At 56.0% G+C, this 17,051-nt stretch overlaps 1 protein-coding gene across 3 annotated transcripts in view; it reads left to right on the forward strand.

Annotated features, from left to right (window-relative positions):
• Positions 1 to 9,646, forward strand: part of SGSM1 (small G protein signaling modulator 1) — a 41,767-nt gene extending 32,121 nt beyond the window's left edge. For all 3 annotated transcript variants that reach the window (XM_086761390.1, XM_086761387.1, XM_086761389.1), the window contains exons 22-26: positions 1,268 to 1,350; positions 1,680 to 1,789; positions 2,067 to 2,163; positions 2,590 to 2,757; positions 3,259 to 9,646. In XM_086761390.1, coding sequence (XP_086617516.1) covers positions 1,268 to 1,350; positions 1,680 to 1,789; positions 2,067 to 2,163; positions 2,590 to 2,757; positions 3,259 to 3,347 — 547 coding nt within the window. In that variant the 3' untranslated portion in view covers positions 3,348 to 9,646. The remainder of the gene's footprint in view (positions 1 to 1,267; positions 1,351 to 1,679; positions 1,790 to 2,066; positions 2,164 to 2,589; positions 2,758 to 3,258) is intronic.
• Positions 9,647 to 17,051: the final 7,405 nt, after the last annotated feature.

A 17,051-nucleotide genomic window follows, 5' to 3' on the forward strand; every position in this document is an offset into this window, starting at 1 on the left:
GCACTGGGGCTGGTTTCCCCGAGTTCACCTTGAGGCTGGAGCCTCACACTTTGTTTCTGCCTCCTTGACTTCCTCCCCTAAATCCCCTCACCATCCCAGAACTGGGGTCCCAGCTCTGAGGGCCCAATGGTTACCAGACCGTGGCGTCCAGCTGTCCTGCCTAGGGCGGCTCTGCCCCGTGACTGCCGTGTGCCTGGGTTGCTGGCCAAAGCAGAGGGCTCCTGCGGCTGCCCAGGCGTGCTGCCTCGCGGCCTGAACCCAGTGCCGCCCACCTGCTCTCTGGAATATGTCTGGAAAATGTTTTAATGAGGATCAGCCCGCAGAGCTGGCGTGCTAATGAGGAAGTGCCTGAGGCGACCGACAGTTATTGCCTCCCCGAGAACCCAGGGGACAGCAATAGCGGGGTGTGTTTCTGATTCTCTGTGTTTAGTCCCTGTGACTAAGAGGTTGCTGTGTGACATTCACCGACTCGAACCAGCTCCAGCTTAGCAGCTGCAGCTGCTTCAGGGACAGCGAAGGCTAAAATATTATTACTCATCTTGCAAATATGAGGAGAAGCCGCTATTTCATTAGAGCTGTCACTTTATTTGACAGCCAGAGTTGGAGATCTCTGCTGAGATGAGACCTACAATACAGAATTTTGGAAAACGAGTGAGCGGGATGGAAAAGATTATTCCCTTGTGCCAGCAGTGGGTCCGAGTCCTTTCTGAACGCGCTTTGCCTCGCTACCAAATATGGGAAGAGATCTCTGCAGGGCTGGTTGCTTCCCGGGACGCTGGGTCCAGGGAGGCGAAGCAGGCAATACCGTGCGGAGAGCGCCAAGAGGATGACTTGAGGGGGAAGGGTTGAGAGCGAGAGATAAATTAACCGACTCTAGCCATCTCTGCCCTTTGACCAACAACCTCACCTTGCTGTGCTTTTTCCTTTCACTTTTCCCCGCGCTGATTTCCGTGCCATGGCACAGCCCTGGATCAGCACCCCCACGGCCACGGCCGGGTGTCGATCCGGGGCCGTGCCGTGCACGGCTCACCTGAAAGTCACCACGGGGACTTAATCATTTACAGCCTGGCTGTGCACGGAGCACAGGCGTAACAGAATAAACAGGTCTGATTTGCCCTGCCTGCTGCTCTGCGTTGGCAGCAGCGTGTAGGAAATGCCAGTGTCGCAGGAATAGAGGCAGGGCAGGGGCAAGCGAGGTGGCAGGCTGTGGCGCTCACGCATGGCGCAGGAAGGGCTCACAGGCCACCTCTTCTGCTCGCTCACACAGCTACATCTGGCAGCACATTGAGATTGGCTACGTGCAGGGGATGTGTGACCTGCTGGCCCCTCTCCTGGTCATCCTGGATGACGGTGAGTGGGTGGCTCTGCTCCGCTTTCCCCGTGCTTTTGTGGGAGCGCGTGGGGGGATCTGCTGGGCGAGCGGTGGCCCTTTGCAGTGGGAGGGTCCCGTGCTCGGAGATGTGGAGCAGCTGGTGGCAGGATCCCGTTTGTCCTCAATGCTCTCTGGCTCCCAGAAACCCAGCCTGGGGACAGCGTGTACCTTCTGCAGCGCGCTGTCCTTCCCAGGCCAGTCTCTGCTGCGTGCTCCTGGCTGTGTATGGAGCAGGGTGCGTTGACGCGGGTGCACATGCAGCAGGGGTCCTGCAGCCGAGCAGTGACTGTCTCTCTGCCCTGCACAGAGGCTCTGGCTTTCAGCTGCTTCACTGAGCTTATGAAGAGGATGAATCAGAACTTCCCCCATGGAGGAGCCATGGACACCCACTTTGCCAACATGAGATCTCTGATCCAGGTAGGGGGGTCCGGGCACAGGGACGGCAGCATCTCAAACCAGAGCGGGAAAGCTGTTCTGGGACGGGGCTCTCGGAGGGGCTGCGAGGAGCTCTCAGTGGTGGGAAGCAGGAGGGGGAGCAAGGGGGCTCTAAAGAAGCCTGGGAGTAACAAGGGCCAGGATTGCAAAGGAGGGAGAAGCTGGGGTGAAGATGGTGCGGTAGGAGAGCGGTGGAAATGGAGGAAGAGCTGGTGCCTCCAGCATGCACTGATGAGTTTCCTTTTGCTTTTCTTGGCAGATTCTGGACTCTGAGCTCTTCGAGCTGATGCACCAGAATGGTGATTACACTCACTTCTACTTCTGCTACCGATGGTTTCTCCTGGACTTCAAGAGAGGTGTGTGCTGGGAGGGAGGCAGCTGAGACCAGCAAACGGGGAGGGCAGGCGAGGTCTGCCATGCTGCCACGCTTCTTCATACACTCTGCAACTTCAGCTGTTTGAACTTAATTCTTTACCTTGTGTTCCTGTTTTGCTTTTCGCTGGCAGATTTGTGGCTGACTTTTCTGTCTAGGTGCAGAACCTGTTGTTCCAGAGCTGCTGGTGAGCCTCCACCGCGTTTGTGTCCTGGAGCCTGTGCCACCTGCTGCAGGCCAGAATATTTGTTTCTACAAATGACTGACTTATTGCTTCCAACTGGAACAGGTTCTTGTGGGAAGCAGCCACCCAGCGTGTCTTCCCAGTGCTGCTGTGAGCCCTGGGAGTCAGGAGGACAATTCACCTGTGGCTGGTGTGGTAACTGCTGGGCTTTTCCTCTTGTAACAGAGCTGGTGTACGATGACGTGTTCGCCGTCTGGGAGACCATCTGGGCAGCTGCGCACGTTTCCTCTGCACACTATGTGCTCTTCATAGCCCTGGCTTTGGTGGAGATGTACCGGGACATAATCTTGGAGAACAACATGGATTTTACAGACATCATCAAGTTTTTCAACGGTACAGCTTGTGTTCTGTTGGGCTGAGTTCGTGGCAGCTGCTGAGATGTAGACAGCACATCTGACTGTAGACAGTCATGTCTGGGCTGTACTGGTAAATGCTTAAAACAAACAGAGCAGCGTGTGGTTGTGCGATGCTGATACTTGGAACACGATGGTAAAGAGAGCCCTTGCCCCTGAACAGTCAGGCTCTGAGGGGGTCTGGTGGTGCCTGCGGGAAGCCACCTGCCATCCTCGGCACCTTGCTGAGCTTGAAGGGAGCTGTGAGCGTAGGTCGTGCTTCCTGCTGGCTGTAATCCTGAGGTGAGGTGCTTAGTGATGGCTCTTGAGGAGGGTGTCTCTGCGAGGGATGATGCCTGGGGACTCGGGCAGGCATTCGCTGCCTCAGCTCCCTCCTGGAGCTCGGCTGGGAAGCAGAGAGCTGTGAGGCCGGGGGGACTCCCTGGGACGTGGGGCTGCTCGGGTCTAGCCTCCTTGTGCGTTCCTTCTGTCTGTGTTCCAGAAATGGCCGAGCGGCACAACACCAAGCAGATCCTGAAGCTGGCTCGGGACCTGGTCTATAAAGTCCAGACTCTGATCGAGAACAAATGAAGGACGTGGGGAAGACGAGGCATCCAGACAAAGAGCCGGGACTGCCCTGCAATGCTTCCTCCCCTTCTCCTGTTTCTCAAAGTGCCACACCTCTGGAAATAAGGTAGTGGGACACGTGCTGCTGTCTAAGCTGGAAGTACCCTTAGCTCTCCAAGTGCTGTGTCAGTGTTAGGTCCGGGGGCCCCAGCCCAGGCCTCCGCAGCCTTCTTCAGTGACTTCACCAAAGAACTGTACAACTGCATTTTATCGCTAAGGACTTGCTTTGGAAGCAGGGCCCGGGCAGTCGCTCCCTCGCCTTGCTGCGGCAGAAGGGCAGCACACGCGGTTACCACCACGACTGCCGAGGCGGCTGCCAGCATCCCAGGGCAGAGCTCGGAGTCTGGGAGAGCGGAGCTGCCAGCCCTCCTCGGGGCCGACTCAGGCTCCGCAGCCTTTGTTGCGAGGAAATAAAGCTGCTTCCTTGGACAGCCGTTACCCTGTGGCACGGGGAAGCCAGCCAGCCCTGCAAGCCTGGGCAAGACAGAGATGCTGCCAGTACTCGGTTTCTTACTGACATTATGAGGTTCTGCCAGTAATAGAGAGGGATTTGGATCACAGAAATTCCTCTTCTTTTGATCCTGTCCCTTGAAGCATAGCATCCCCTTTAGTATTTTTTTTTTTTTTTTAGGGCTCTGTTCTCTCCCTGGGATTTTTACAGTGTTTGTTACTACAGAATCTGAGCACACAAGAGTTTCTTCTCTAGGTGGAATTTCAGAAGAGCTCCAAATTCAACACTGGGTTTTTCTTTCAAAATCCAGCCTCCGTAATGCTCTCTGAACACTGGAAAATCTGGTCCTGACCTCCTCTGGGAACTCTGGACTTGAGGTTTTCATACCTGCCTTACTCTAGCTGTTCGTGTTAGGAGCCTGGTCTCCGTGTCGTTCCTCTGCAACCCCTGTCAGGAGTGGGTTCCTCAGAAGGCAAGTCAGAGCTCCCGGCTTCAGTGACTGTCCTGACTTTCCCTCTGAAGGGGCCTGTCTCTTCCTCTCTGAACTAAAAAAGACCAGCTGCTCAAAGCTAGACAGTGCAAACAATCCCCTTGGTGCCTGCAGGTTTTCTGTGTGCTTCTGGGGCTGGCTGCAAAGCCCCCTAAGTCCATTGAAAGCCTCTGGTTAGGTCTGGGTGGGCTTCTTCCACATCCCTGTGAAGAGGAAAATAGCCCAGGGTCCCTGAGCGGTCTTTGCTTTTGGAAGATGCACTTCTGTGGCCGCTTTTCCTGCAGTGGCTCTCCGGCGTTGCAGCACTGGAGCGCGCTGCATGAAGTGCCTCTCCAGCACTACCAGCGTGAGAGCTGAGCTGCTGTGTCATCCTAAGGCTGCACTGCGGAGGGTTTGGGTTCATTCTTCAACTCAGGTAAAAACAATAAAGGGAAAGGAGAGGTGTAGGTTGTAGGTAGGTCTGGTTCAGCCAGGGAGGGCTTTCTCATGGCCACAGAAGGCTGCCATGGACGTGTGTGCTTGCAGCAGCAGGGAAGACGCTGGGTTGTAGCTCTCTCTAAGAGTAATTTCAAGTTTTGCTGCAAAAATGTGCGTTCCCCCTCCATGCAGTGTGTGGTGTGTGTGTGCTCTCCTCCTCCCCTCTGCGAGGTAGGGCCCTGCTCTTCCCTTGCTGTCGGAGTGCTGCTCACCAGAAGGGAAAAGGGGCCCTTCCCTTCGTCTGTGGAACATCTGTCTGTGCTGACTGTGTTCTGTATTCTCTTGTGGCGTGTCAGATGTTGCTTGCAGAAAAAAACAGATGTAAATCTGCAGAAAGGAAAACTGCTGCTTCAGAAAAGGTCTGCGGTGTGGTGAAGCGGTTTGCAGTTTCTGAGCAAATCGGCTAGTCCTTCTGCAGTACTGGGACACAGAGGCTGCAGCTGGAAAAACCAGGGAACGGTGGTGCGTCCTGAACCCTTTGGGGAAGAGGACTGCAGCGGGGGGCGAGAGCAATGGGGAGCCGCTCATTTCTCCTAATCCCAACAAGCAAACCTGTACCAACAATCGAGGAAGTTCTTTGAAGCCATTTTCTGCATTAAATCTCCAAAGCGTGCTTGGCCTGCAGTAGCCCAGGAAACGAAGGCGTTTGAGCTTCAGATCTGCCCGTTGGTGTGTGAACCCTACGTCTTTCCACACAGCACAGCGAACGGCTCGTGCCCTCCCTGCCAGCCTGTTCCTGCTCCCTCTGGGTCCCAGGACAGGTAAGGGGCTGCCCGCGTCACCCCCTCCCAAGGGGAAGGGCTCTGTCCTTCCCTTCCTGGGGGACGAGAACCAATAGGTCAACAACTGAAATCCAGTCCTATCAAGCAACATCGCTGACACTTTCTCTTGCAAGCTTCTGGTTTTCTTTTCTTGGTTTTTAAACAGAAACAGCCAAGAAATTCTGCACAGTATTTGCTGTCTGTACGAACTGAGGGTGTCTTTGGGCCGCTCAATAGCAGTGTTTTTTGAATAACTTTCTGGGGGAAAAAGTATTTATTTATGGATTGTACATTACTGTGTGTCCTCGTGTACTGAAGTGTGCGAGTGTGCATTGTTACGCAAATGCAGATATATCTTTGCAATGTTCTTTACAATATCTTGTACATGTTTACCAGAGAATTGTGTCTATATATTATATATATATATATATATACAGTATAGAGAGAAAATATGTGAATTAGGTGGGTTATTTTTTTGAGGTGGGGAGAAGAAATCTTTTGCTTCAAAGAACTGTGTGGTTTTTATAGCACCTGCTCCATGATGTGCCAGACTGTCGCTGTCCCTGCGCCGGGAGAGTTGTTCTGGTACGGCAACAGGAAGCTCAGAGCAAAGCCGCCGTCCTGACCTCGGCCTGGCTTGATTTTAATTCTGACTTTAAAACTGGAAAAAAGGAAAAAAAAGGAGGAGAAAATAATAATTAAAAAAGCTCTGTTGCAGCGATGGTGCTGAGCAGAGCCCGCAGGAGCAGACCTCTGGTTGGGCCGTGCAGGGTTCTGCGCCTGCCCCGGGCTTGGCTGGGGTACGAACCGTTGCAGGGTTGAGGCTCGGCGTGGGCTGCAATGCAACCCCAGGAGCCTGACCCCCAGATCTGTTCGACGGTTAAAAGCTACTAAAATTTAAGCAAAGGTTTTTGTTGTGCAGCTGTTCGTAGGCCCTCTCCTGCCTGGCTCTGCCCCTCTGCCAGACTGCCCTGAGACAAAAGCCTTGTCCTGGGTTTCCCACAGCGCGAATCCCCGGGGCTCTGGGGGCGGCACGGATCTCTCCTGGCTGCGCAGCTGGAGGATCGCGTGTTTACCGCGCAGGGAGAAGCCTGTCTCCGGGGAACGCTTGCCCATATACAGTCATCTTCTCTGGCTCCGCAGGGAGAGGAATGTCTCATCCCGGCAGCGCCCTGCGGCTGCAATCCACCCCGTGCCCTGGCACTCCAGGCCTGGGACTGTCCTGAGCTTGCTGTCGTTCTCTCAGTGGGGCCAGGGACGCAAGCTGCTGCCTCCTTCCCTCGGGCGCAGCGAGGTGTGCACCCGCCTGCCGCCAGCCCACGCTCCCCGCTCCGGGTCGCTCCGGGGCTGAGCCTGAGGGACGAACTCCGTGGGCTGAGCTGTTCAGCTCGCCTTGCACCCGCGCCGGGCATCCGCAGATGTGCAGGGATTTCACTTTTATCTTTCCTTAGAGCTGGTCAGCTCGCAGGTAATCTCCATGTGTGTGAGCACAGCCAACGCTCGTGCCCTGGCCCCGTGCTCCCCGAGGGAGTCACTAATGGATTCGCTTCCTGCCTTTGAGCTTTCTGCTGGTGCACCCTACCAAATAACTCTTGGTGCCCGTCTCTGCTAGCATTAACTCGTGTAAACACTTTAGAAGTTGTCTAAATGTGAGGTTTTTACAGGAGGTTTTCTCTTCCTGTGCTGAGTCTCTGACCTGCTTTGCTGTTAACACTTTTCATGAAGACTGAGAGGGTTTTTGCGTGGGAACTTCTTGCTGCCACCCTGTTCTGCTCTCATCCAGCCTCTTACATTTGGACATCCCTTAACATATCCCAGTGCATCTTTTCTTGTAATGAGAGTCAGCAGCAGAAACGCAGGTATCAACCATCGTCACTGATAAGTAAAAAACGGGTCAAGAGGAGTGACCGTTGGTGCTGCGGTAGCTCGGAATCGCAGTTCTGCTGGGAACCCATTCGTGGCCAGGCTGAGCCCATCCCAAAATCCCACCTTGCAGGCACAAGCCTTGTGGCCAGGAGCAATTTATGGGATGAGATTCTTCTTATTCTTTCTTCTTTGTGTATTTGGTTACTTATTTTAATCTGCCTGGCTAGATTTCCTTTCTTTTCCCATTTACTCTGAGCAGCTGGCTAATTCTCTGCACTGGGAGCCACTGTGGCAAACAGCGCTCCAGACAGGTACGGAACCAGTTTCAGGATTCTCATCATGTAAGTTTGCCCATAAAAATATCTTACGGTATCTTCAACTGCTGCTCTCTCCTGTGGCATTGGTGTTCAGCTAGTGGTAGCCTCCGAGCCCCTTCACCCATGGGGCCACAATGATTGTCATTGCATCAAAACCTCTGTCCAAGGTTTTCCACTCCGTTTGGGAATTCCCAGTAGTACCGCGCAGCTCTGGGCACATTTTCAGTGTTTTAATGTCGCGTGAGCACAAATAGATTGTGAAAGAGCACAACTCACAGAGGAAGTGACAATTCTCTAGCAGTAGGGAAGGGGTGTAACTCTTACCAGAACCACGTCTCAGAAATTCTTACAAAAGTTTGCAGATGCTCTGGAGCAGATTAAATGCCGCTTACTCTTGCTGACTGTTCCAGGCACTCCCGCGATCTGCGCTCAAGGTTGGTGTCCTTGTTGCCTGCCTGAGGTAAGGACATCTCGCAGATGAAGGCATCTGAAGTCTTTCTGGTCCCCAGTGACGCTCACTCACCGCGTTTATGCTTTATGGTGGCAGCGTGGGCCAGAGTTCAGGTTGTTTTGGTGCCGTAGCTGTTCCTTTGTACAGCTTGGAGCGCTTGGTTTCCCTCTAAACTTTGTCCAAATCCTGAATTTCCTGGAGAATGTATGCTGTTGGAATAGCCATAGCAGTCTTTGAATATGTGTCTGATTTTGGAGTAGTGACAAGCATCTTCAACCTTAAATTCTCATTCAGTAGTTTAATCACTTCTTTTTTAATATTGATTTTGCACACGGAGCCTGAGCGGGTGGCAGCTCTGGTCCACGGCTGGGCGCGACGGCTCCCGAGTCGCTGGCACAGCTGGAGCCGTGGCTGCCGGGGCTCCGGCGGCTGGGCCAGTCCCGCAGCACAGCCGTGTCCGGAGCAGGCGGTCCCCCTGGCCCTGCCGAGTCGCTCAGGTCGCCCGCAGAAGCCCCCGCTTTCCTCTGCCCAGCGAGAGCGGCCGTCACCCGTGCCCTTGGAGGGGACGGGCACTGAGTGCTGCTGGAGTGGGAGATGGCCAGGAGGAGGAAGGTCACCTTTCAGCAACTTTTTTGTAGGGAGTAAAAAGCACCATTTGTCCTTTTTTCTTAAAAAAAAAAAAAAAAAAAATAAAAAAAATCAATGCTAAAATTTAAACTATGCACAAGATCTCAAAAAGTACATGGAAGTTTTAAGAGTTGGTGTAGCTTCACTGCGAGGGAAGATAAAGAATTGAAAATCCTCCTGCTGGATAGTGAGACAGTAAAAATTTCATTTTCATGGCTACCTAAGAAGATCTACTTAAATTCTCAGAAATTCAGTCTCTTCTTAAAGAGTAACCCCCAGGAGCCAGGGAAGGAGAAAGCTGCTGCTCACAAACAGAATTAATGAAAACCTTTGTTGAAAACCCAGGTGGGATGTAACCCTAGACCCGTGATTGTCACTTCCCCGGCGCTGAGGTGTGTTCTGGAGAGCTCGGCAGGGCCAGCGCGTGCGGCTGGGCTGTCGCCCCGCGGCAGCATCGTGGAGGGACGGGCACCACCCCAGGCTCGGTGGGACGAGGGATCACTTCTCGGCGCAGGGTTATGAATGTATCTGATGTACCGGCGGTAGACTTCTACGTTGCCCTACACCGATTGCTGCTTTTCTATGTTGGATGCCATTTTGGTCTCTGGGAGTCGCTCTACCCGAGCTTGATGAGCACTACAGCTTTTAATATCTTTGTAGAAGTGCTGCTAATGTTCTTAGATTATTTGAATTCCACGCTGTGGTGCAATATCTGTTTTATATTATTTTATCCATGCTTTTTGTTTTTTATGTAAACTGTTCTTTATTGTTGTTCAGAAAGAAAAATTAAAGCTCTATTCTCTATGGTTAACGTATCTTCAAATCGATAAAATCCGGGTTGTTCTTCACGGCTGCGCAGTGCCTGGTAAAACAGCAAACGGGGTGGACCCCAAAGAGGTAGCGCTGACTCCCGAGAGCTCTGGGGTTGTCGGAGCTGCCGAGCCCAGTGGGATCCGTGCTGCCTCGCTGGGATGAGGCTCGAGGCGTCCTGGGATAAAACCTCTCCTACCCACAGAATGTGGGTGCTCTGCTTCCCTCCTCCCTCCCTCTTGCTAGAAAAACTGCTACTAATCTTTAGTGAGCACTCAAAGCCACGGCAGCATGGTCCTGTGACAACTCTGGTCTGGAAAAAGCTCCTCTCATTACTGAGTGCGTGTTGGTAAATGCTCACCGGTGCCGTTAATGAAACAGTAATTCAGTGAAGTTAATCTGCACCAAGCTATTTCTGTGCTGCCGCGGCCGTTGGGTTTATTGCGTGCTGCGGAGCAGCTTCCCTTGTTTCTGCCGCAGTTCGGCAGAGCTCCGGGTCTCTGCCCGCATGGGTGATCCCAGGCTCCCCGCAGTGCTGGGGGTCCTGTGTGGCTTGCCCCGGCGTCTCCTTTCTGAAACACCTCCAAGGAGAGCGCCGTCGCTGCCGCGCTGGGCGGAGGTCGGCCAGGAGCCGCACGCGGGCAGGGCGAGCTGCTCCTCAGCGTCCCGTTAGTCCCGGCCTCTGGCAGGGCAGACGCTCTGGGGCAGAGCTGCTCCTGCATCCCCCGGGGAACGGCGAGAGGCTCCCGGCCCTGCGTCCAGCCCCCGGTTATGCCAGCGTCACCAGCTGCGCCGTGGCCATGCCAGCACGCGGGGCTGCTCCAGCCGCTCACCAGCCAAGTGGCTCCTCTGGGGCCAGGGCCAGGTTCTACCAAGACCCTGAGAATCCCAGTGTGCGGGACGGGGGAGCCGAAGGGAGCTGGGCCGGAGCGGGAGGTCAGAGTGCCGTGCTAATGAACCAGGGGGGGTTGGAGAAGTGCTGGGACAGGCCCGCACCACAGCGCTGGGCCAGCACACGCTGCGCCACAGCCCAGCCCTGCTCCGCAGCGGGACCCAGGGCACGGAGCGAGCGGTGCCGCACGCACCCAGTCCCCTTCCAGCGCCGGAGCCAGCCCGGGCCGGGTCCCGGAGGCGTGGAGGCAGCCAGGTGAGGAGCACGCGCAGCGGGATCCCCAGCAGCCGGAGGGATGACGTTAGAACTGCGTTTTGGAGGAGATCTGTATTTGCACATCGCTCCTGGTTTTCAGAGCCAGTCTTTGCTCTTGTTGAGTCCCTCCTCTCCCAGGGTCCCCGCTGTCACCTCATCTCCTTTTTGCCCTCTTTCAGTGCTTGTTTTCATCTGTCCTTGCCTTCCCCGACTGCACCTCTTGCCCTTCTCAGTCCAGCCAGTCCGTGGGGCGGCGCGGGAGGGCAGCTTCTGGGCGTGGGGCAGCCCCGAGCCAGGACGTGGTGGGGATTTTTTCACGTCTGCATGTGCTCCCGCGCTGACACGGACGGCTGTGCGGAAGGCGAGGGAGCGTACCACGACCTTGAACAGGATCTCATTCGCCGGCCTTGGCATTTCCTGGTCCTAGCTCTACCCCCCCGCAGCGATGCGGCAGGCCGCCGTGCCTTTCTCGCTGCAGGTAACCGGGTAACGGGAGCGACAAGTTTTTCTTTAAAAAAATGCCAGGAGGATGGAAGGAGAGCGGGAGGGCGAGCTGCTCGCGTGTTCCGGGCTGGCCCTTGCCATCCCCGTAGGCTCCAGGCCTTTGGGTGCTGGTGGGGGCTCCCAGTGCTGCCCGGGGAGGGTGTCGAGCGTGGGCGCGGGGGGGGAGTGAACCCTGACCCCGGGAGCGCTGGGTGCCATCAGGCACCTTTTAACGACGTGGCGCGCGTCTGTTCCTGCGCTGGCGCTGGGAAGGCAGAACGGCTGAATGCCGTGCTCTAAACAGCACCGGCCACGTTTAAATGCATTTCTAAAAATGGGAGAGAAGCGAAAGCAAGATTGGACGCTAGCTCCAGATTCCTGCCTCTGCAGACTTACGAGTAGAGGCTTAATTAAATAAAACCTGGTATTTAATTAATCCTTAATATGTTTGCTTCTTGGGGCATGTTTGCTCTGATGGCACAGCACCAGCTTTCTGCGCAGGCTCATTGATTGCCAGGGAGCTCACCGTTAAGAACTTCAAAAGGCTGACGGAGACGCTCCCCAAACACGCACAGCTTGCAAAATGCCAGGCTGGGATTCAACCAGCCCTTGTGAATGCGTTAATTACCTGATATTAATTGGCAAGCTCATCACTAGAGGCCAGGTCCCCAGCGTGCGAAGGCAGAAATGCTCTGCATTCGTGGTGCGGGGAGACCGGCAAAAATCCCGCTGTTTAGATGATCCTAAAAGTGACTTTCATTCATTTTTAACTCAGAGGCTTTCTCACGAAGCAGATATCCTGAGGCTGGGCTTTGAGGAGCCCTCAGGCTGGTACAGCCACTGCCGTTTCCATCAGCATTGCCGCCCCCGCGCAGCAGAGGGAACGACAGCCTGCAAAGCGGCTCCTGGACGGCGGCAGCTCCTGCCCGCTGCGGGAAGACGAACTGCTCCCGACGCGCGCTGGGCCGCAAACAGGGGCACTTCAGGGGATGCTTCACCATCTGCTGGCGTCGGAGGGAGGCGGCCCCTCTGAGGGCAGGACGGGTGGTGGCAGCCCCGTCTTTTCCATTTCGATGCTCTGCTGGGTGAGCCCGGGCCCTCGGGCTGCCCGTGCCGCTGCACCACGGGCGGCTGACAAACCCGTTTCGGGTGGCAGGCGCCCAGGGCGGCCCAGGGCAGTGGCGGTGTCTGGCGGGTGCGGGGGCAGGCGGGGGGCTGCATGGGTGAGCCCGCCAGCGTGGCGGCCAGCGCGTGTCCTCACACAGCCCCCCTGCACCGCAGCGGCACGCGGTACCTGCGCAGCGCGCGGCCGGGGAGGACCGGGCCAATTTCTAGCCTGTTGTTGGCATGCATGACCGAGCACGCCAAATCTCCGCACAAACACAGCTCTTCAGTCTCAACAGCCACGCTGCTACGGTCTGCCCCGTCCTGTTCACACCTCCCGCTGCCTCTGACCCGGTCAAGGTGTTTGACTCGTATTCCCGGGATGGCCTTTTCCAGGGAAAATGAAGCCGGTACACAAAGGCTTCCCAACGTCCAGCTGCAGCGATATATAGAATCATAGAATCATAGAATAGTTAGAGTTGGAAGGGACCTTCAACGGTCATCTAGTCCAACCCCCCTGCAAGAAGCAGGGACATCCCTGACTAGATCAGGTTGCTCAGAGCCTCATCCAGCCTGGCCTTGAACGATTCCAGGGATGGGGCATCCACCACCTCTCTGGGCAACCTGTTCCAGTGCTCTACAACTCTCACTGTAAAAAATTTTTTCCTCATATCTAATCTAAACCTACCTCCTTCTAATTTAAACCCATTACCCCTTGTTCTATCACAACAGGACAGCCCCGTGTTGCACCATGCCAGCACGGGTCGCACCAGCGCCGCTGCCTCACCCCGCTGGCAAACCGCAGCGGGCCGGCAATGCGAGAGGTCTGTGCAGCAGGGACGCGCTTTGCCAGGCTGGGACGCAGAGTCCCCCTTGCTGCGTTGGTGTGCGGCAGCTGGGACGCAGCGATTCGTGCCGTGGCTGTTGCAGCGAGCTGTGGATGCACCTCACAGCCGTGAAAAACAAGCTCAGGTACGGGAGACAAAGGAGCGGGGATGGGTTGAGCTGTTTCTTAAGCACAAGGAAGTCAAGTGTGTTTTCCTGGAGCATTTCTCAGAAAGCGAAAGCATTTCTGCAACGCTTTTATCAGCTGCACTAGAGTGCCGTGTAAGCGTTCGCAGTATTTATCAGAAAGCTCTGGGCTGTGATAACGCACAGAGGTCACCTGTGCCGGTGCAGGCAGAAGCGGGTTTGCCGAGGGGCTCCCGGGAGCCGAGCGAGGCTGTCGGGGAGCAAGGCGCTGCCGGGGCGCGGGGTTCAGCGCGTGGGCTCTGGTTTAGGGGCTGAGCCGGCCGTTGGGTGGACAAGTTTGTCTGAGCTTTTATTAGTTCAGCAAGTGGAACAAAGATACTGGCCTTTATCGCTCTGACCAACAATGTGTTGTTGTTGGCCGGGTTACAGCTGAAATCTGAGTCACTCTTCTGCTTGGGAAAACAAAAGCAGAGACCCAGGAAATCTGCTTTCCTTTGTTCTCCCCACAGTCCCCCCACGTCCGGCCATGTGCCACTCGCCGATAGCACAGGGCGGGCCTCTGGCCGGGATGGGTGCCCTCTCCTCGCCCAAACCAGCGGAGGTGAAACCGCCAGACATGATAGAATTGGCAAAAATTCCACACCCACGGAGTTTTCACTCTGGTGCAACAAAACCTCCACTACAGTGAATCTTCCAGCTCCTTCCTGCTGAAGAGCATTGTGCACACAAATTTGATGCTCAGTTATCCCTTGTTTTTTTTGTCAAGGATTTCCGGCTGTGGCTGCTGTCTGCAGCTGAGGGATAAGGAAGGTTTGGCAGCCTGTGCCCTGCCAAATTTCTCCTTTCTGGAGGAAGCAGTATTTATTCTGTGGGTGTGAAGAGGGTCTGTGCACCCATGGGAGGGTCATGGCCTCTGCTGCGCTCTGAGCTGGGCACTGGGTGCTCTCCGTGTAGCTCTGCGCTGATTTTCCTGCTGAGGAACATGAAGAGGTGGGAAAGGAGCTTGGAAGGACCCCTGGCGTGGTGGTGGTGGGGAGGAGGAGGAGGATTTTCTGCTTTCCTTTTTGCAGATTATCTGCAGTGATGCCTGAGATGTGCAGGGAGCTCCTGGCCGGTTCCTCCTGGGGCCTCATCTTGAACCCTCACCGACAGTTCTGGCTTTCGTGGGAGCACTTTGTGGAGGGCTGCAAGCCAGGACACCGAAGTGCTTCACAGCTTCGGGCACTACACTTCAAACCCACGGGAGCCTGAGAAGAGCAGACGCCTGTTCCCCAGATGCAGGTGAAGTGGTTTTGCATACGTCTCCACCTCCTCCTAACAGGAGCAACTTGCTCAGCGGGAAGGGACGGAATTGTTAGTGGCCGGAACAAAGGCGGGAGCCTTGCCCTCGCACCCGGCGAAGCTGGGCAGCGCCTGGCTGCATTACGGCAGAGGCGGCGCGGGAGCAGAGCGGAGGCGGCAGGCCAGCGCTGTTGGGAAGCGGCAGCAGCGTTTGCCTGGGATCTCCTCAGCAGTTTCCGCGGGCGGCCCTCAGGTCTGCAGGGGTAAGGCAGCCGTTTGGCCCTTGCGCCATGTGCCATATGCAATTAACCCATCTCTCCACTGCAGGGCACTGACAGACTGTGCGAGAGGAACCGGCTCCCCCGCGCAGCCCCGCGGGCGCACGCAACAGTTATTCACTGGTTTGTGCAATTCTGGGTTTAATTCTGACAAGGTCCCACCCTGGAAGTTAACTGCACGGTGCAGAGGAGAAACAGTGCCGTTACCCATCTGAGACGCGGAGCTGCTGGTAAACTGGTACATCAGCCCGGCAGAGCCTTTTGTTGGTGTGACGACAAGGAATGTGCTTAAGAAATGGAAACTTCTCACAGATAAGGGGCCTGTCATTTTTTTCCGAGTACAAGCACTCCCTCACCGTATATTGCTTGCATATCACGGCACGGATGGTTCTGGTGAAATCATAAACCAAAGGTTCAAAGCTCCAATGTCTGCGCGAGATGGGCCTGGCAGCGTGGGTCGGCTATCGCCATGCACACTGCAGGGTGGAATTACAGCTCTAATTTATATACACGGGGTGACAGAACAGGGCTCCGCATTTACCGCTGCCCCTAGATTGCGGTTAGCTCCAGTCCAATGCTGGCTGATAAACGCAGCGGGATAAAGGTTCACACAGGGTCTCGGAGGGGGAAGAAACCCTTCCTGGAGCCAGGGCTGCGAGCCAGGTCCTGCGCGTGCCCCAGGGCCGCTCGCCGGTTCGGTACGCGGCTCCCACGGCAGCACCGCAGGCCCCACGTTCCCCGCTCCGTGCCGGACCCGCAGCCGTTCCCCTTCCCGCGCGTTCAGGATGTCCCCAGGGCAACAGGGGCTGAGCGGGGGCGAGGATACAGCCCGTCAATGCCAGACCTGCTCTGCGCCGTGGCATCCACCCCGCAGCCCTGTGATCCCGCAGGTGCAGCTGCAGCCGCTGCCGCTGGCCTGCCGGGGCTTGAAGCACCGAGAGTTTTTGTGGCTACTTTGAAGTTCCCAGGTCTCATTTCCCCGGGCGTTTGCAAAGGCACAGGCTGAGGTTCCTCCTCAGACAGTGGGAAACCAGGCAGAAGCTTCCTGGGAACACATCTGCTCTGCTTGAAGTCGCCCATTTGGATGCAGGCTCCCCGAGGGTACGCAGCCTCCGGAGCCCGGCGTGGCCGGTTCTCTCATCTCTGGCTGCGTCACCACACGTAGGTGCTTTTGTGGAGGGTGCTGCCATTACAGCGGCTCCAGAATAACTGATCAGACTATTTCATTGTTTCGCATTCCTTCTGAAAGCCCCGTGTGCTAGAGCAGGGGTTCCCAAGCCATGGGTGGAACAAGAACCACTTCAAAAAGGGGTGAGAAGCAGTAACACCCTCTTTGCAGAGGCACTGGTCCCAGCCATGGATCACCCTCTTCCGTGCAGGCAGGTGCCGGTCACCAGCAACAGCCTGAGCCGTGTGACGGGTCCAGGCTGCCGGGGAGGGGTCCTGGGGGGAAAGGCGGATGAGGGGATGGGTTATGTCTTGACTGCTGGAAAAGAGAAAGGTAAATGAGTCATGGAATTGGGATTCCTTTGTGTTTGTGTGTGTGGTGAAGATAAAAGGATTGCTAAGGTGGGGAAAACACATCTGTTATCCCGATTTGCGAGCAAGGGGGATCTGTGGGAAAGGGTTCCTAATTTAAATGGGATGTGGGCATATACAACAGGGGTGGGGACAGGGGAGGTGAGGTGCGCTCATTTATTCCTGCAGCTGTTGCAGAGCTGGATGCTTCTGCTGCTGCAGCCTTTCCGCTGGCCCCCATCCATGCACCTGCTGAGCGACAGCGGCCGCGCACCCGTGCAGCGAAGGCACGCTGAGGCAGCGTCACCTCCCCGCGCAGCGCGGGAACGGGTCACAGAGAGATCGGTCAGCTCAATTTGCTCAGGACCCCCAACGCCTGCAAAAGGGGTGGGGGGGGGGTGGTGGTCAACTGGCTGGTAAAGGGCAGATTAACTGGTTCAGCTGGTTAATGGCAGATTAGTAAGTTCCCCACTGACAGTGGGGACACAGGACCTGCTGCCTGGCCTTCCAAGGTGCTGCTAAGAGCTGGGGTGAGGATGGGGGGCTGTCCTCTCCTGCGCTGGCCGTCCGGTCCCTGCTGCCGGCCAGGAGCTCCTTTCTCTCCACACCGACGCGTGGGCCCTGCCCGCTGCCAT

Source organism: Chlamydotis macqueenii, chromosome 17 (genome assembly GCF_036417535.1).
Source record: "Chlamydotis macqueenii isolate bChlMac1 chromosome 17, bChlMac1.mat, whole genome shotgun sequence".
Classification (NCBI taxonomy): Eukaryota; Metazoa; Chordata; class Aves; order Otidiformes; family Otididae; genus Chlamydotis; species Chlamydotis macqueenii.